This window comes from Aegilops tauschii, chromosome 6 (genome assembly GCF_002575655.3).
Source record: "Aegilops tauschii subsp. strangulata cultivar AL8/78 chromosome 6, Aet v6.0, whole genome shotgun sequence".
Taxonomy (NCBI): domain Eukaryota; kingdom Viridiplantae; phylum Streptophyta; class Magnoliopsida; order Poales; family Poaceae; genus Aegilops; species Aegilops tauschii.
Window position 1 is genome coordinate 378,204,597 of NC_053040.3, and position 19,669 is coordinate 378,224,265.

At 48.3% G+C, this 19,669-nt stretch overlaps 2 protein-coding genes and 1 non-coding gene across 3 annotated transcripts in view; 1 reads left to right on the forward strand and 2 right to left on the reverse strand.

The window, feature by feature from the left end:
* Positions 1 to 2,382: 2,382 nt before the first annotated feature.
* On the reverse strand, positions 2,383 to 2,537 carry LOC120967730 (U1 spliceosomal RNA). The gene has a single exon (XR_005761451.2). It is a non-coding gene; the product is annotated as a U1 spliceosomal RNA (small nuclear RNA).
* Positions 2,538 to 10,365: 7,828 nt separating this feature from the next.
* LOC141026100 (uncharacterized) lies at positions 10,366 to 12,626 on the forward strand. The gene is made up of 3 exons (XM_073502066.1): positions 10,366 to 11,926; positions 11,969 to 12,034; positions 12,202 to 12,626. The coding sequence occupies exons 1-3, from the start codon at positions 10,366 to 10,368 to the stop codon at positions 12,624 to 12,626; spliced, it is 2,052 nt and encodes a 683-aa protein (XP_073358167.1).
* A 3,495-nt stretch (positions 12,627 to 16,121) lies between these two features.
* The window catches only part of LOC109731946 (protein NRT1/ PTR FAMILY 8.3-like), a 54,301-nt gene continuing 50,753 nt past the window's right edge, over positions 16,122 to 19,669 (reverse strand). Inside the window, exon 5 of the mRNA XM_020291124.2 lies at positions 16,122 to 16,658. Within this exon, the coding sequence (XP_020146713.1) occupies positions 16,181 to 16,658 (478 nt within the window). The 3' untranslated portion in view covers positions 16,122 to 16,180. The remainder of the gene's footprint in view (positions 16,659 to 19,669) is intronic.

Consider the following 19,669-nt stretch of genomic DNA (forward strand, 5'->3'; position numbering starts at 1 on the left):
ACCAAAGCCCTGTTTTCTACTAGTGTTGGTTTGTTTTGTGTACTAAGTTTCTTCACAGTTTCTAAGAACCATGGACGAGTTCGAACATTTGTATCAAGGGCCGTATCCATTCTCCCCCTTAATTTGCGCCCACTATCATCTTTACCCCTAAAAAATTCAGTGCTCAACTTTGTCCCTCTTCCATCAAAAGCCCTTATTGAAATAACCTTTGGTGTCGTTTTTGTCCGGTCAAAGGGGCATCGAGACATCGCTTGTACATAGTTACCCCTCTGTGCATGTTTCACTTACATGTGGGACCTAACCTTGCAAAAAGAAAAGAAAAAAACTCTCTCACACACACACACCTCCCCCCTCTCTCTCTTACAGGTGGACCCACCCTAGAAAAAAGTCTCTTCTTTCTGCCGTTTCTCTCTTCCTCCAGAGCACGCACGAACCTGCCAGAGAGCAGGCCTTCTTATTCCCGCCTTTTATCATACCATGCCTAGTGCAATGTTTTTCTATGTAACAAACAGAGCAGGTTACCAATAGGAAGATGAACCACCTGTCTTGTCCATCCCATTAACAAACTGCTTGTTCTTCTTTCCTCTTCTTGGTGATATTGACTCCATCTTCGTATCTCCCATTCTATTAATTCAACTAAAGAAACACTGTCATTTCAGGTTAGCATGAATGGTTCGGATTACGTACTAAGCATAACACGTTATCCCTTAAGACGTCCACTGAATTTGTAATGCATCCAATTGTTTCAACGCCCTTATAAAAGGCACATATATTTACCAGTTTGCATCAGGTTGATTGTGATGAGGATCATTAAAAGTAGGTAAGAACAACAAAGTCAATAGTTCAGATAGCTATGTATGTTCAAATGGTTTCTTGTACCGATGCACCAACAAACTCAGAGAAGTTGCAAAGTTTTGACACCTCAAATTTACCATTACAGTTCTCGTGTTCATACTTCATAATCCTCTTTGTTTGAGAACAAAGAACACGTGCGACGAGAGATATGTAATGAATGAACGTGTTGAACGGTGAAATGCATGATTTAATTCCTGGTCTCTTTTAATGAGTAGGTTGAACGCTTGCATGTTTAGGAGAAACTTGGAATTCCGATCACAGGGTCGTTCCGGTTTCTTGGTTGTTAAGAGATCCCAAAGCTCGGCTATATTAAATTTCTAAGAGTAATAGAGCTACGCAATCAGATGTGAACTTAAAACCCAGGTTTGTTGACTGTTTCTTGGCTCTCCCTTCCCACACAATTAAGCTTCTGTTCTGCGCAGTCATCAATAACATTTGTAAGTAAATTTTCTATTGAGTTTGTAGCGTGCTTGAAGCAATCAGAGCCAATCATAAAATCAATTTGCAGACAGATGTGAGTTTTACCTAGTCCTATTTGGTATACTGGTTGTGTTTCCGCGGACGGGTTGGTACAACTAATTCCTGTACGTTTATCTTACTAAAATCTAACCACACCCATATTATCTGACCTGTGATTGATTTTGACCCAAGGTTTGGAAAATTTGGTGGACAAGTTGGTGAACAGGAGTGCTAGCCATAAAGATGCATGGAAGAATATTAGGGACCATAGAAAAAATGGGTGCGCTCATACCGTTGTCGATTTATTTTGGATAAATTGACCTTGTCCTGGTATGTAGATTCAAAGGAGGATAAATTAACCTTATCTTGGTATCCGTGAGTATGACATAGTGTTCACCAATAACTTGAGCCGACATAAACCATGGACGACGCGCGTTCAATCAGTCACCTACTTATGCTTGAATTTCTTTCCCTGGAGTACTGCACATGCATATTTGTCAATTGAGTCTTGAAGGAAGAGATGGAACATGACACCTGGATATATGGAATCCTTAATATTCAGTTCCTCGAGCTTGCACAGCATAATCTTCTTCAGATAAGAAACCAGGAAAAGAGCACAAAGCACATTTGCAGTCAAAGCTAGTTCTAAATTTCTCCGCATTGTTTGACGAATCGTCTCAATCTAAACCTGTCTCTTTCAAAAAGGGCAAAAAAGCGCATTCTGCATGAAAAGGAACACGTGCTACTAAAAGAAGCAGTATGTTGAACAGAATAAATCTTTGCTGTCAACATACGTTGCCTTGTTTTTCTTTCTAGTAAGCGATGTGTTGTGAACTGCAGTTGCTTTCACTCTTTTAGACTCCAGATATTGACGCCGTGAAGTGAAATTTGCTCTTAGTGCAGTTCAGACTAAGGGATCAAACTAGCTGCAAAATTCGAACTGAAACTTGGCCCGGTCAAAAACGGACAGGAGAGAAAACACACAATTTCAAAGACTTCATAGTTTAGAATAATAATAAGGAACGAACTGCAAATGAAAAGAACCAAAAATTTGAAATTGATATTTGGCAGGGGCCGCGCGAACGCGTACCCCCTCTAATCATGAGGTCCACTCTCTCTCAAAGGGGAGATGGTAGGCCAGCGCGCCCACAAAATGCAATGTAGGCCACTAGCCTGGGCTATGACTCTTCTTGATCAGCCATAGACCCCGTCCAGGTAAGTAAGTTTCAAGGTTGCCCAATGCCCTGCTAATATAGGATGCGCTGCCTCTGCTACCTCCCTCGACAGGCGATGTGGTACTAAACGAAACGGAAGTATTCCTCGCCTGGTGCTCGCTGCGGCTTTCCAGGACGAGGAGTTCGAACGGGCCACTGTGTATGGGCCTATTGGTACCAATTACCAACCGGGCCAAACTGGCATCGGAAAAAGAAAAGAGTTAACCGGGTCGATGTCGTCATCTATCCTGTGGCACGGTAGGTGCCAAGTCCCAAGAGGAGCAGAGGCTGAGAACTGAGATCGGATAGGAGATGTGTAGATTCTGTCAAAGTGTCAAACGAAGAACGATGACAGGTCAAACTTGTCGCCGAATACCGCCACGGCTGCGTGATCCTCTATAGTTTATCCCCCCTTTTCATTCATTCAGTTTCCAGGTGAGCTTCAAAACTGTTCCTTCCTTGATTAGTAGGAGGATGCAAATCGATAGGCTTTTCTGTGCTAACGAACAAATGTCAGTCAGTCAATCAATGTGTGCTCAAGACTGCGCCAGTGTATTTGAACGGGTTGTCCGTGCACGGTGTTCTGCTCTGAAGTGATACGCACTTGCCGTCAGGCTCCGCACCTGCAGCAGCTCAATGAAGTGTGCAATTTGTAGGCAGGGAAGTTTCAAAAAGAAAAATGTGCAATTTTTCTTTTTGAGTTTGTAGCTCGCTTGAAGCAGTCAAAGCTGAAGAGATAATTGATTTGCAGACGGGAATTAAACTAACCCTAAACAGAGAGTTTAACTAACCTAATTAGCTGGGGGTCCCACTAGTCAGCGCCTCAGTGGCTAGTTAACGGAGTCGTTGGCGACTAATTAAACAGGGACACGTCAGCCGGCCGGGCTTAGCTGCCGGCGACCATCCCGCGCGGCGGAGTACCATCGACGGCTGATGTGCTGGAGGCACTCGGGGAAAGCCCATATGTCACACCTGCTACTGCGTAGCGGTGGACTAGCAAGGAGAAGGAGAAGCTATGAGTGTGTTGGGCTGAGCCCACGGGTTCCGACTTGGGCCGTCTGTGGCCAAGTCTGATGGTGTGTGTGTCTGTACTTAAAAAAAGTAGACGTTCCCTCGCGCTAGGGTTTTCTTCCTCTCGGGGCGATCTCGGTCGCCGCCGTTGAGAACCTTTTTTTCCCTGTCTCCGCCGCGATCTCCTGCCCTCTCTCGGTTCGGGGGTGCTGCTGCGCTCATCAGCCTGAGGCGGGCTAGGAGAGGGGGAGGTCCTAGGGTTTCTGCAAGGCCCGAGTCGTTCTGATCGGGTTAGGTTTCGACAAATCATGGCATCGGATGGGGCTTCAGGATCTCGTCCGAGTGGAACGATGGAGACGGACGATGTTACAGCTCTGATGAAGGAGCTAGGTCTTCGGGAGGAGGATCTCGACGACGTGATTTTTGATGAGAAGGAGGCTCCGGTCGAGGCGGCGCGTTGGATTGCGTTGGCTAGGGTTCACTCGCCAAAGACATACAGCCAGTATTGGTTCTTCAAAAACATGAGAGCCGCTTGGGATCTTGCCCAAGAAGTTCAGTTTAAGCCCCTGGAGGATAATCTCTATACAGTGCAGTTCTCCTGCTTGGGGGATTGGGAAAGAGTAACGAGGGACGGTCCTTGGCACTTCCGAGGAGATGCTGTCATCCTCAAGCCGTATGATGGATTGACAAAACCGTCCACATTGCAGCTTGATACCATAGAAATCTGGGTGCAGATTCATGATGTACCTCCACTATATGCTCATCTGGTCCCTTCATTAGCAGCAAAGGTTGGCGAGGTCATCTACGCCGAACCCCAATCTCAAGACTTCGCTGGCAACTTCCATCGAGTTTGGGTCCGGATCAATGTTGATAAGCCTTTGAAGAGCGCAGTTTCTATGATAAGAGAGGGTAAGCGCCAAATATACAGGATCAAGTTTGAAAAACTTCCGGACTGGTGTGCGGTCTGCGGCATGTTGGGTCATCAATTCAAGGAGCATGGTAATGGTATACATCCTCCGTCAGCTTTGATCTTCAAGGATCTTAGGGCATCGTGGGTCATGAGGACAGGACAAGGCCCGGGAGGGGGACGTGGAAGAAGAGGAGGACGACGGGGTGGCCGAGGTGGCCGTGGAGCAAACCCCCGATCGGATCAGGATGATGGTAATGGTGGGAAAGACAATGAGAGCTCTGAATCTGATGCAGTTATGGACGATGCTGAAAACAACAGAAAGAGGGCACAATATGTGAAGCACTCGGCGAACAACGGAGCAAACAGATCTGGTCCGGGGGTGATGGTAGCGCTAACTTCTTCGGCGTCTATACCACATAGTCCGAGCAGCAAGCAAGACCAAAAGAGAGCCAAGAAAAACATAGACGCAGCGGATGAGGATTTGGAGAAAGGTGTCGGTCATGGCAATACCGTCACTTCTTTGGCGGGCTCCTTCGAGGAGCGCCGCCGAGCCCAATGAATGCGCTATGCTGGAACTGCCGTGGCGCGGGTAAACCTGCGGCAGTTCAAGAGCTTCGCGAATTCGCGAGGAAGTTTACCCCTACCCTACTTTGTATCGTTGAGACACAGATAGATGGTCAAAGGGTAGAATCTATGGCTAGCTCTATAGGCTATGATAATTCCTATGTTGTTGATAGTTAGGGAAGGAGTGGTGGAATTGGCTTATTTTGGAACAATGCAATAAAAGTTGAGATCCTCGGTTATTCGTGTTACCATCTTGATGTTTCAGTTACAGAACAGGGGGAGGATCCATGGCGGATGACGTGTGTCTATGGGGAGGCGCAGACCCATCTTAGACACCAAACGTGGACTGTACTTAAAAATATCAGTACTTTAAGTGGCCTTCCATGGTTATGCATAGGTGATTTCAATGAAGTGCTACGTCCAAGTGAGCATGAAGGTGTAGGAGAACGCAGTAATGCACAAATCCAGGCATTTAGAGACACGGTTGACGTTTGCATGTTGCTTGATTTGGGCTATAAGGGCTGTTTCTGGACCTTTGAGAAGAAAGTGACTGGTGGCTCTTTTACTAGATGCCGTCTTGACAGAGCGTTGGTAAATTCAGATTGGCTGGCGAGATTCCCGTTAGCCTCTATAACACACGAGGTTGCGGCGTCATCGGACCATGTGGCTTTGCTGTTGGATCTTGGCAGAGTTAAGCGCGAAAATGCAAAAAGGGAGTTTAGATACGAGACCATGTGGGAGACTCACGCAGGTCTGAGAGATATGTTGATTCAAAGCTGGGAAACCGAAGTTCCCTGCAACTCTATAGAAGATATACGAATCAAGATCGAGAACTTGGCTAAGGGACTGGACAGATGGAGTAAAGACACGTTCGGAAGCGTGCGGAAGGAGATCAAGTAGCTAAAGAAAATGCTAGAAGAGCTTCGATCCGATCCCTTACGGACGGGGCCGTCACATATTGAACTCAAAATAAACGAACGTCTCATTGAAATGTATCACCGTGAGGAGATAATGTGGCGCCAGAGGGCGAGGATAGATTGGCTCACGGCGGGTGACAAGAACACCAAATTCTTTCATCTCCGGGCGAGTTTGAGGAGGAAGAAAAATATGATAAAAGCGTTACATAATTCTGTGGGAGCGATTGTAGTAGATCCAGATGAGCTAAAAGCCATGGTAAATGATTTTTACCAAACGCTATATACTTCCGAGGAGGTCCAGGGGATGGATGCAGTACTTGCTCATGTGCCCAGGAAAGTGTCTGAGGAGATGAATGCCATGTTGAATGCATATTACACTAAGGAAGAGGTGAAAACATCACTGTTTCAAATGTTCCCGACAAAGGCTCCAGGGCCAGATGGTTTTCCGGCACATTTTTACCAGCACCATTGGGATATTTGTGGGGATGATGTAACAAGGGTGGTGCTGAAAATAGTCCATGGAGAAGAGAGTCCAGAAGGTATAAATGACACCGTTCTTGTTCTAATACCGAAGGTAATAAACCCCACCCTCCTTTCCCAGTTTAGGCCCATAAGCTTATGCAATGTGGTGTATAAAATTGCATCTAAAGTGGTGGCCAACAGACTGAAGCTAGTTCTACCAGACATTATTTCGGCTGAACAGTCTGCTTTTGTTCCGGGGAGGCTTATCACCGATAATATTATATGTGCATACGAGTGCTTGCATTTCATGAAGAGGTCTAAAGCTAAGACTAACAGTTATTGTGCTCTCAAATTGGATATGATGAAGGCTTATGACAGATTGGAGTGGTCGTATTTGAGGGCTATTATGATCAAGATTGGCTTCTCTCATCGATGGATTAATACAGTTATGAGCATGGTCTCTTCAGTGTCCTTTTCTGTTCTTTTTAATGGTGAGAAGCTTGACTCTTTCAAACCAACCAGAGGTATCTGACAGGGAGACCCAATATCCCCTTACTTATTCTTGATTGCAGCAGAGGGCCTATCGTGCCTCCTGAAATCCAGTACACAGTCATCAATTGCAGGTATTAAGGTGGCCCCAACCGCCCCAACTATAAACCACCTTTTGTTTGCAGGTGACAGCCTGTTGCTTTTTAAGGCTAATGTTGAGGGGTCAGTTGCAGTGTCAAACCTGTTGGAAACATATTGTAAGGCTTTGGGGCAACGTATTAATCATGACAAATCATCCATCTTCTTCAGTCGGGGCTGTCCAGGCTCTATGAGGGAAGCAATAAAAACCTCCTTGCAGGTTCATAATGAGTCCTTAAGCGAGCGTTATTTGGGCATGCCAACGGACGTGGGACACTCAAAGAATGGAACGTTCAAGTACCTGAGAGACCGGGTGTGGGAGAAGGTAAAAGGATGGATGGAAAAATTACTCTCTGCTGCTGGAAAAGAAGTCTTGATCAAGGCAGTTGCGCAGGCAATTCCGGTGTACTCTATGTCATGCTTCCGGCTTCCTAGAGGGCTATGTGATAGTATATCTGCCATCATTAGGCAATTTTGGTGGGGGAGTGAGCAAGGCAAACGGAAACCAGCGTGGGTTGCTTGGGATACTATGACACAACCAAAACAGATGGGTGGACTTGGTTTCCGTGATTTGGAGATGTTTAACTTAGCTTTGCTTGCGCGGCAAGCTTGGAGAATAATGAATGATGAACGCTCCCTCAGTGCTCAGGTTTTGAAGGCTGTTTACTTCCCAAATTGTACATTATTAGAGGCAGATTTGGGTGCTCGCCCATCTCAGATATGGTGAGCTATATTAGATGGAAGGGAGATACTAGCTCAAGGAATCATCAGAAGAATTGGGGATGGGGGCAGAACGGATATATGGTTACAAAATTGGATCCCTCGTGATAGTTTCAAAAGGCCTATTACATCCTTAGTGCCTAATCCACCTCGGCGGGTATCTGATCTTATTGACGCTACTACAGCACAATGGAAAAAGGGGCTGGTTCGCTCAGTTTTTGTCTCGTTTGATGCAGAGGAGATCCTAAAAATTCCAGTGTGTATGCGTAGGCAGTCGGACTTTTGGGCTTGGCACGAAGAACCAAATGGCTGTTTCACCGTTCGGTCTGCATATAGGATGATACTACGCACGAAGATGAGCAGAGAGGGATGGTGGAACGAGGCTGACGGCTCATCCACGGGGCAGACCAGCAGGATTTGGAGCACTATATGGCATATCCAGGTACCCTCGAAACTTCGTATGTTCCTATGGAGACTTGCTAGACATTCTATGCCCAGCGGAGAAGTGCTTCATCATCGCCATATGGCCGAAACAGATACTTGCTGCTTGTGTGGGGCTATGGATACATGGAGACATGCACTTCTCTCTTGTGCTCTCTCAAGAAGCGTATGGGCTTTCGCACCAGAGGAGTTGGTCGAGAAAATCATCACACACCAAGAGGAAGACGCAAAGGACTGGTTATTTGCTATACATGAAATGCTAGATGCTCATGATTTCACCGGTGTGGTGGTAACCATGTGGGCAATTTGGGCAGCAAGAAGAAAGGCAATTCATGAGGATATATTTCAATCTCCACACGCTACAGCGGCTTTTATTAATAAGTATCTGTCAGATTTGGAGATAGTTAACAAAAGGGAGACGCAAGCAGTACCAAGGAGATTCATGCGGAATGCAACGTGGGTGCCTCCAATCCAAGGTTGTGTTAAGATCAATGTGGACGAAGCAGTGGCCGTGAGGAGGAAGCACGGTTCTGTGGGAGCGATCTGTAGAGATCAACAGGGTAACTTCTTGGGGGCTTCGGCCATTGTTTTTGAGCATATCACAGAGCCCCAAACGTTGGAAGCCCTAGCTATAAGGGAAGCTCTCTCGTTGGCGGATGATCTATATGCACGAGATATACAGGTTGCTTCGGACTGCAAGGTGGTTGTCGACGAGCTGCATCATGGCAAGCTAGCTACTTATGGAGCTACTCTTCGGGAGATTTCGGAACACTCTACTAGTTTTTTCACTTGCAACATAGGTCATGAATTTAGGAGCTCAAACTATGAAGCTCACAATCTAGCGAAACATTCTCTCTCCCTCGCGGTTGGCCGCCATGTGTGGTTAGGACAGCCGGGAGATCTTCATTTCGTCCCTGTAAACATTGTGACGGGTTAATAAAGGTTTCGCGAGATTGTCTAAAAAAAATGTACTAATAGACCTGTCCTCTGTTGGGCACGGCATGAAGGAAAAACGTCTGAATTATTCTCATCTCCTTCTCCTACCTCACCCACTCTCTGTTCTTCCTCATCCCCACTCCGATCCCCTTCTCTGTGGCGACGATCTTCGTCGATCGGTCGTCACATTTGGTATCTCAGAGCCAGCAAATTTCTCCCGAAAAATTTTCCACCGCGGTTTTCCTCACTCCCTTGGTCCGATCGGTAACACCCACTGCCATAGGTGCGATTTCACTCCGGTGAGGTCGCCCGAAATCCTCGGCGGGTTCGATCTGCTCGGGGCGGGAACCACGGCGCCCTCCAAGCCCTCCGCGCAGGCGCGACAGGTGATTGCCGCCATGGAAGGACAGACAGCCAACCTCACTGCTCTTATGGAGAAGCTCCTGTCCAGATTTGACGAGGAGAAGGAATTGGCGGAGAAGAGAGCCGAGGCGCAGACAGCGTTCAACACTCAAGTCTCCCACGAGTTGAAGAGCCTGTCCAAGCAGATCGGGTTTACTCAAGCCGATGTAGACGATGTTCGCAAGGTTGCTTCCCCAACGGCCTATTCCGTCATGGCACCGGAGTCACAAGTGGAAGACCCCTCCACGGCGGGTGTGCGTACATCGGCGGCCCACCTCGGCCTCCAGCAACCTGCGCCGCCTCCAAGCGCGCTCCCAATTCCGCGGGCCATCACGGGCCATGCCTCCCTCGCACGGCTCACCAACGAGGGGCCTCCCCTGCTCGCCCGCCCAGATTAGCCTGGAGTAGTGGATCGGCTCCATCAACCACCTCTGCGCGACGAGCACAGCACCACGCCACGGGAAGAATACTCCGTCCGGCCACCCAAACACCAGTTTCCCCGTTTTGACGGCGATGCACCCCATGTTTGGCTGGATCGCTGTTTAGCTTATTTTGAGCTGTACAGGGTGCCACCGCACAACTGGGTAGCGACGGCAGCTCTCTATGTTGAAGGGCACGCAGCACTGTGGCTGAGAGCATTTCGTCAGACAAATTCAGATATCACTTGGGACAGGTTCCAACGTGCTGTAGTGGAGGAATTTGAGTCCACAATGCACAATCTGCTGCAGCTTCGGCAAACAGGGACAGTGGCAGAATATAGATGGCAGTTTGAAGTTCATATGTACAATTTGCTCGCATTGGATGCTTCTCTCAGTCCTAAGTTTTTTGTCACTCAGTTTCTGTTGGGATGAAGGATGAGTTACGAGCCGCCGTGCGTCTTCAGGCGCCCAACAGCATCACGCGCGCCACAGTGTTCGCTCGCATCCAGGAGGAGGAACTGGACATTCAGCATCCCCGTCTTCGGCCGGTGTCTGCAGGTAGACCACCACTTGTGGCTAGCCTGCTACTGGCGTTGGGCCGCCCTCCCCCAGCTCCGGTCTTGCCCAATACAGCAGCTCCCTCACAACGTGTTGTGCCAACTCTCAAACCTGCTGCTGACGATTTTGGACGCGAACGGCAGCTATGCGACTACCGACGACAGCATGGACTCTGTTTCAGATGTGGGGATAAGTACTCAAGAGATCATCAGTGCAAACGATCAACTCAGCTACTTACAATCAAGGTGGGAGATCATGGTGAAGTATTATCTAATGAAGCAGTCCGAGCATTGCAATTGTTAGACGAACCAGATGCAACAGCCGACCCGGTGTGCTGTCTACTCTCTGCACATGCTGTTGAAGGGACTGAAACCGCTGAAACTATCCGGTTGCAGGCCACTGTGGGCACTCAAACAATATTGGTGCTGGTGGATTCTGGAAGCACCCACAGCTTCGTCAACTCTTCCTTTGCAGCAGGAATCGGTGCAGCAACCAGCACAATATCCCCGATATCAGTGCGTGTAGCCAATGGCCAGAGATTACATTGCACGGCCATGGTGCCCCAACTGCAGTGGTGTATACAAGAGCACCAGTTCACTACAGATATGCGTGTGCTTGACTTAGGGGTCTATGATGCAGTACTGGGTGTGGATTGGTTAGCACGCCACAGTCCAATGCAGTGTGATTGGCAATTGAAAACTATGCAATTTGAGCGTAAAGGCAAAATAGTGCACCTGAAAGGAGTGCGATCAGATGGGCAGCCAGCACTGACTGCTCTAGATGCAGCTACTTTGTGGCAAATGCATGACGCCATTTGGGGGGCGGCCTTGCTGGAGATTCAGTTGACACCGCCAAGTTCAGACTCTAACCAGCCAATTCCACCTACCATTCAGCGTATTCTGACAGAGTTCAGTGACATCTTTGAAGAACCAACACAACTCCCTCCACACCGGCAGTATGATCACGCGATCAATCTGGAACCTGGTGCAGCACCGGTCAGTTGTCGACCCTATCGGTACTCTCCGTTACAGAAAGACGAGATAGAGCGTCAAGTGGAAGAAATGCTTCGCACGGGCATCATTACCCACAGTATGAGCCCTTTTGCTGCCCCTATCTTGCTGGTCAAGAAGAAGGATGGAACCTGGCGTTTTTGTGTTGACTACAGACGCCTCAATACTGTCACGATTAAGAACAAGTTTCCTCTCCCCGTCATTGATGAGCTGTTGGATGAACTCTTAGGCGCTGCTTTCTTCTCCAAAATTGACTTGCGAGAGGGGTGCCATCAGATTCGCATGTGTGCGGGCGATGAGGAAAAGACAGCCTTCAAGACACATCACGGCCATTTCGAGTTCCGCGTCATGCCCTTCGGCGTCACCACTGGCCCGCCTACATTTCAATGTGTGATAAACTCGGTGTTCGCCGGGCCAAATCGTAAGTTTGTAATCACTTTTTTGATGACATTCTTGTCTTCAGTGCTACCTTGCAGGAGCATGAAGCTCATCTACGCACGGTCTTCTCCATCCTCCGTGAGCATCAATTGTACGCCAAGCCGTCCAAATGCTCATTCGCACAACCTTGAGTTGAGTACCTGGGCCATGTGATCTCTAGGGAGGGTGTGGCCACGGATGCGAGCAAGACCAGTGCCATGCGCGCATGGCCGACACCGACAAATGCCATAGAATTGCGCGGTTTTTTGGGCCTTATAGGCTATTATCGCAAGTTCGTGCCGCGCTATGGGATTATTGCCAAGCCCCTGACTCAGCTCCTCACCAAGAAAGGATTCGCATGGTCAGTGCAAGCCCAAACAGCATTTGATCTTCTCAAGGAAGCCATGGCGAGCACACCCGTGCTGGCATTGCCTGATTTCACCCGCCCTTTCTCTATTGAGACGGACGCATGCGACACAGGGGTGGGCGCGGTCCTTGTTCAGGATGGTCACCCGATCGCCTACCTCAGGAAGGCGTTGGGCGTGCGCAACCAGCGTCTGTCAATCTACGAGAAGGAGTTCCTTGCAGTGATCATGGCCGTGGACAAGTGGCAAGCCTATCTCCAGCGCAACCCGTTCGTCATTGTCACGGACCACAAGAGTCTCTGTCACCTCGGCGATCAACAACTCGATACAGAGTTATAGCGCAAGGCTATGTCCAGGATGGTGGGTCTCCAATTCTCATTCAAGTACCGTCGCGGCGCGGACAATGGCGCGGCTGATGCACTGTCCCGCGTTGGACACATGCTCTCCCTAGATGCTCTCTCAGTCTGCCAACCCCAATGGCTTCAGGAGGTCAGCAATTCTTATGAAACTGACACAGACAGCCAGGATTTGCTGCAACGACTAGCTCTATGTAGCCCAGATGCACAAGGTTATGAACTTCGTCAAGGCATCATTCGCCTTCAGGACAAGATTTGGATTGGCGCCAATACATCCCTCCAGACCAAATTAATCAACGCATTCCATGCAAGTGCAATTGGGGGCCACTCCGGTGTGACAGCAACATACCAGTGCGTCAAGAAGTTGTTTGCTTTGCGTGGTCTGAAACCAGCAGTGGGAGATTTTGTTCGTCAGTGCCCTATCTGCCAACAAGCCAAGCATGAACACTTGAAGACACCGGGATTACTCCAGCCACTGCCAATTCTAACAGAACCGTGGCGGGACCTCACTATGGATTTTGTCGAAGGCCTACCGGTGTCTGAAGGCTACGAGGTGATCATGGTGGTGGTCGATCGCTTCACCAAATATGCCCACTTCGTTCCCCTTCGTCATCCCTTCACAGCAGCAACAGTAGCTCGAGCTTTTTGGGACAACATCATCAAATTGCATGGAGTACCTCACTCGATTGTATCTGATCGTGACCGGGTGTTCACCAGCGCGATGTGGCGTGCTCTCCTCGAAGCGGCAGGTACCAAACTCAGTTATTCCACAGCATATCACCCTCAGACGGATGGCCAGAGCGAACGAGTCAATCAATGCCTCGAGATGTATCTTCGATGCGCGGTGCATGACCAGCCCAAGAAGTGGCGGCAATGGTTACCTACTGCCGAGTTCTGGTACAACACCACCCACCACTCCTCTCTGAACACTTCACCTTTCAAGGCGCTCTATGGTCAGGAGCCCAATTTGGGAGGCTTGCCCACACTTGCCATCAAGCTGCTAGATGATACCAATGTTGATTTGGACTGGGCAAAACATAATGATGGTCTGCATGACCAGCTGGCTCGGGCACAGAACAGGTACAAGAAAAAGGCTGATCGTCACAGGACAGATCGCTCCTTTGAGGTGGGGGAACAAGTTCTGCTAAAATTACAACCTTATGCTCAATCTACTGTTGCAAATCGTCCCTGCCCCAAGCTAGCATTCAAATTCTTTGGTCCATTCACCGTCGAGCAACGGATTGGTTCCATGGCTTATAAACTGCAGCTTCCATCATACAGCCGCATCCATCCGGTCTTCCATGTATCGCAGTTGAAGCCATTCACACGAGACTACTCTCCAGTCTTCTCGGAATTGCCTCGTCCGCCCGACCTGACGGCTGCACCACTACAACCTGAGCTGATCTTGGATCGCCGCATGGTCAAGAAAGGTAACACCTCCGTCGTGCAGATTCGTGTGCAGTGGTCCTCACTCTCCCTAGACTCGGCTCCATGCTGGGGGGGGGGGCTGCGTAGCGGTTGACTAGCAAGGAGAAGGAGAAGCTATGAGTGTGTTGGGCTGAGCCCACGGTTCCGACCTAGGCCGTCTGTGGCCAAGTATGATGGTGTGTGTGTCTGTACTAATAGACATGTCCTCTGTTGGGCACGGCAGGAAGGAAAAACGTCTGAATTATTCTCATCTCCTTCTCCTACCTCACCTACTCTCTGTTCTTCCTCATCCCCACTCCGATCCCCTTCTATGTGGCGACGATCTTCGTCGATCGGTCGTCACACCATGCCCGCGCGCATCCACTGGACCCGGTGGTGGGTCGAGGGATGGCTGGGAACAAGGACGGCGACGACCTCGTGCGGCGAGCGCTATGGCTTCAACGGCGCCAGTGCTACGAAGCACTAGAAGGCTGGCTAAGGGGCTCATAGGCCTCCTGGTAGCTTCAAGAGTTTGGCTTCGTGCTCGGTTTGAGCAGCAGGGATGGTTAGCGATGGCGAGCTACGCGGCGGCGGCAGCGAGATCTCGGCCATGGCGGAATAGATAGCTAGGGCTCGAGCGCGAGAAGGGGAACAGGAGTAAAACGGGGAGGGGCTCCCGGCGCATCCGATGGCGTTGTCGGCGAGCTCGGGGGAGCGTTGACGGCGGCGAATCGACGCCGGCGATCGGTGAACAGAGGCGGCGGTGACGAGCTCAAAGGCTTGCTGTGGTGCTCCCGGGCTCGTGTTCATCGGTGAGGAGATGCAACATTGTTCGCCGGAGCTTTTAGACAACTTCGGGAGACGAGGCGACGGCGGTGGGCGCGGTGGTTCACGCCGGACGCGGTGGTGTAAGGCGGCGTCAGCGGAACGCCGTGGTGCCTACCCAATTTTTCAGGCTGGAACGACGATGGAAGGGGAACGGGCCCAGTGGGCCTCAACCGAGTTTTTCACGTGGCCGGTGCGGGTTGTGAAATCCATCGCTGCGCAGATTAGTACCGTACCGGAAGTTTAATTAGGACGTGACCAGTTTATTAGACGGAGCCTGCCGACTTCATCGTCAACACGGGGATAATGCACGGCTGTCAGCTGCGAAATATGCCAAAGCGCATAAATAAAGGAGGCCACTGAGCCCAACCCGTGATCCAGCATTATAAAGTGCACACGGACGAAAAGATGGCCTTCGAGCCCATCCGTGACCCAGCATCGATAAGTGCGCACGGACCAAAACAAATGCAGCGAAAAGATCCCCTATACGGGCACAGTTGCTAAACATTAGCACCGGGCTTTTTATTCAAATTCCTTTTTTTAATGGCAACTACTAGGCGCCGGTCACCGCGGGCCCTCTTCGTTTGCTGGGCTGCTGCTATGGTTGCAGCCTCGTGGCACTGGATGTCCGGCCGCGGTAGTCTTGCAGCGGTTGAAAATAAATAAAGAATCCTTCAATTTTCAATCCACACTAAACAAATCAGTACCAATCTCATAAAATAAAATAAAAACGGCCACATGTTGGACCGACTTCAAATGAAAATTTAGGCAACTTATACATATATCAAAACTGTATATGATTACGTATTTGAAAACTCCAAAGGCGCAGATAAAGAAAAGGACACATTTTAAAAAATATTGTAGATTTGTGTGACATGAATCGAGTCCCATTAAATAGGATACGATCCTACCTTTACCTTGACTATCCATTTTATACCCTTTGATTTAGCCACCTAAATTTTTTGCAAAGAAAAATATTTAGGCACCTGGATTAGTTAGTGTTCTCACTAAGCAAAGTTCTACTCGCATATTAAATGCAAATTTCTGTCCCTGGATTGAAATAGAAGAGAAGCACACATTCAGGCTGTCATCTTGTAATCTTTCTACAATCCAAGAAAGGGCACCAACAAAAATTCAAAAAAAGGTTCCTGCCATAGGATTACACTACGGGCATGAAAAGAAGAGAGAAGTGATATCCTACATTTTCTTCCTACTGTGTCTTGTGTACATATGTACCTGGCTAAGCTATTTAGTGTTCACCAATTGGCGATTGTGCAATGTAATCTTGAAGCCCTTTCCGAGCGATCACGAGATGATCGTCTTGAGCCTGTAGTTCTTGACGATTCCGCTGTACACGACGAAGTTGAGCGTGCACATTGCAGCCATGGCCCAGAAGAAGTAGTCGAGGTGGCCCTTGTTGAGGTCGTCGGAGATCCACCCAGGGCTGTCTCCCGTCGCCGTGAAGGCCTCCACGATGGCGTAGATGAAGGAGCTCATGTAGCTCCCCAGCGCGATGGTGAGCAGAGCCAGCGACGTGCACATGCTCTTCATGGTGTCCGGCGCCTTGTCAAAGAAGAACTCTAGCTGCACGATGTAGCAGAAGACCTCCCCTCCAGCAAGGAAGAAGTACTGGGGCAGCTGCCACGAGATGCTGATCTCTACCCCACGCGCCGCGCTGTCGAGCCGCTTCATTTCCACAAGCGCTGCCACCGCCATGGTGAGCGTCATGAGGAGCCGCCCCGCGCCCATTCGCTGCTGCTGCTGCGACGGCTCGCCGTCACCGCTCGAGGAGACACTAGTAGAAAAATGACCTAATGTGAAGCACATTAATCCTGGTTTGTAACTGAACCCGTTAGTACCGGTTCGTGGCGAATCTTTAGTACCGGTTTGTGCCACGAACCGGTACTAAAGAGACTGTGGCAGGCTGTTGGCGGGCTGGGGCCCACCAACCCCTTTAGTACCGGTTCATGCTACAAATCGGTACTAAAGAGGTTGCGGCAGGCTGTTTTCAGCATTTTTTTGTCCCACCTCGCTCCGCTAATAAGGTTTTTACCACCTTAAATATGTTACTTCTGAGACTATCACAAGCACTTGGTCTTCACTTGAACTTTATGTGTAGAATTTGTGGCCGCAATATGAGTCTTCACCAGTTCCTAAACTGATGAGCACTCATATTGACAATTCAGATTGTACACAAAAAGATCATTGATGATCAATGTATTTTTAATGTATATTTTTACATGTTTACACATAGCAGTAGCGCTACTGCTAAACCATTCTATCTTCCCCCAACTGGCCTCCCCTCACTCTCTCCTCTCTCCACTCACACTCACTCGGTCTCCCCTCTCAATCCCCCCGCGCCGGTCCTCTCCCACCGGCCGCCCCTCTCACTCTCTCCTCTCAGGCCTTGAGGAAATGGTGTAGACTGCATGGAGCTATGTCTCAGGCAAAAATTGGATGCACTTCATGTACAAACTGGACAATCTCTTTCGAAGTATCAGGGTTTCGGACGAAAACTCATCTGTTACAAAGGCATTTCATTTTTCTAAACTTATTACAACTCTAGACTTTTTGTGCATTCATTATGCACCATTCAAGGCCACGTCATCAACTTTCAACCCTTTCTACCTTCATTTTCTATTTTTCATACATTTATTGATTTGTTTTGAGCTAAATGACCCTAAAATTGAAAAGCACAACAAATGAACTCTTAAAAGGCTGAAACTTGGCATGGTGCCATCATTTCACCCACATAGCATGTGCAAAGAAGTAGAGAGGGTTACGGCAAAAACTAGATGCACTTCGTGTACAAACTGGACAATCTCTTTCGAAGTATCAGGGTTTCGGACGAAAACTCATCTGTTACAAAGACATTTCATTTTTCTAAACTTATTACAACTCTAGACTTTTTATGCGTTCATTATGCACCATTCAAGGCCACGTTATCAACTTTCAACCCTTTCTGCCTTCATTTTCTATTTTTCATGCATTTATTGATTTGTTTTCAGGTAAATGACCCTGAAATTGAAAAGCACAACAATGAACCCTTAAAAGGCTGAAACTTGGCATGGTACCATCATTTCACCCACATAGCATGGGCAAAAAAGTAAAGAGGGTTACAGCAAAAACTGGATGCATTTCGTGTACAAACTGGACAATCTCTTTCGAAGTATCAGGGTTTCGAATGAAAACTCATCTGTTACAAAGGCATTTCATTTTTTAACTTATTACAACTCTAGACTTTTTGTGCGTCCATTATGCACCATTCAAGGCCACGTCATCAACTTTCAACCCTTTCTGCCTTCATTTTCTATTTTTCATGCATTTACTGATTTGTTTTGAGCTAAATGACCCTGAAATTGAAAAGCACTACAAATGAAATCTTTAAATGCTGAAACTTGGCATGGTACCATCATTTCACCCACATAGCATGTGCAAAAAAGTAGAGAGGGTTACGGCAAAAACTGGATGCATTTCATGTACAAACTGGACAATCTCTTTCGAAGTATCAGGGTTTCGGACGAAAACTCATCTGTTACAAAGGAAATTCAAAATTTTAATAACTTACTACAACTCCGGACTTTTTTTGCGTTCAGTATGCGCCATTCAAAGTCACGTCATAACCTTTCAACCCTTTCTGACATAATTTGCTATTTTTAATGCATTTACTGATTTGTTTTGAGCTAAATGACCCTAAAATTGAAAAGCACTACAAATGAACTCTGAAAAGGTTGAAACTTGGCATGGTATCATTATTTCACCCAAAAAAGCAGAGAGGGTTATGCCAAAACTGGATGGACTTCGTGTACAAACTGGACAATCTGTTTCGAAGTATTAGGGTTTCGGACGAAAACTCATCTGGTACACCGGCATTTCAAAATTTTAATAACTTATTACAACTCCAGACGTATTACCAATTTGAATATAATGATAAAACACACTAATATTAAACATAAGAAAAAAGAATCACTGAAAAATCTATTTTTAAAGTTAAGTTATTCACAAACTAGTGATTCACACAAATTTCAAATAATTCAAATTTAAACTATCCAATTTTTGTACCTAAAGCAAAAATATTCACAAAGAAACTCTAAATGCAGCAAAAAACTACTCAGAAATAAATAGAAGAAAATATATAAAGCAGAAAAGAAAAAAACTATATAAAAAATTTATTTGCGCGCTGCCCAGTGGGCCTACTCGGCCTTGGGCGTGGTAATGCAGGCCCATAAGGCCCAGCAGGCTCACAGGGCAGCGCGGCAAAGTTAGGCCCAGAAGCGTGCTTTAGAGAGGAGCTCGAAGGAGCAGCCGCGGCTGGGTTTATAAACCAGTGCGGCTGCCCTTCGCTCGGCGAGGTGGGACTAAACTTTGTGCACCGCAGAATGTGAGCACACCCTCTTTATTACCGGTTCATGGCTCTAACCGGTACTAAAGGGCGGGTCTTTAGTACAGGGTGGAGCCACGACCCGGTACTAAAGAGGGGTCGCTTCCCGCTGCTTGGGCTGCCAAATTTGACCTTTAGTACCGGTTGGTGGCTCCAACCGGTACTAAAGGCCTCTCCTATATAAACAGCACTTACAAAAATTTCAGTTAGTTTATGTTCACCTGCAGCTTCGTCACGCCCGTCCCTGCGCCGCTCCCGTTGTGCGCGCCCCGTCGCCTCCCCAGCCTGTCGCTGTCGTCGCCGCCCCCGTCGCGCGCGCCCCGTCGCCGCCCCAGCCCGTCCCCGTCGTTTGCCGCCCCGCGTCGCGCGCCGCCCCAGCCTGTCCCGGCCCGTACGTCGTCGCCGCCCCCGTC

What these genes read in the sequence shown, in the direction of transcription:
- LOC141026100 (XM_073502066.1), top strand. Translation starts at nt 10,366, where the DNA reads ATGAAGGATGAGTTACGAGCCGCCGTGCGTCTTCAGGCGCCCAACAGC. An exon ending in GGTGTTCGCCGGGCCAAATC is followed by an intron (nt 11,927 to 11,968) that starts GTAAGTTTGTAA and finishes TCTTGTCTTCAG; the next exon opens with TGCTACCTTGCAGGAGCATG. An exon ending in ATCCTCCGTGAGCATCAATT is followed by an intron (nt 12,035 to 12,201) that starts GTACGCCAAGCC and finishes TGGGCCTTATAG; the next exon opens with GCTATTATCGCAAGTTCGTG.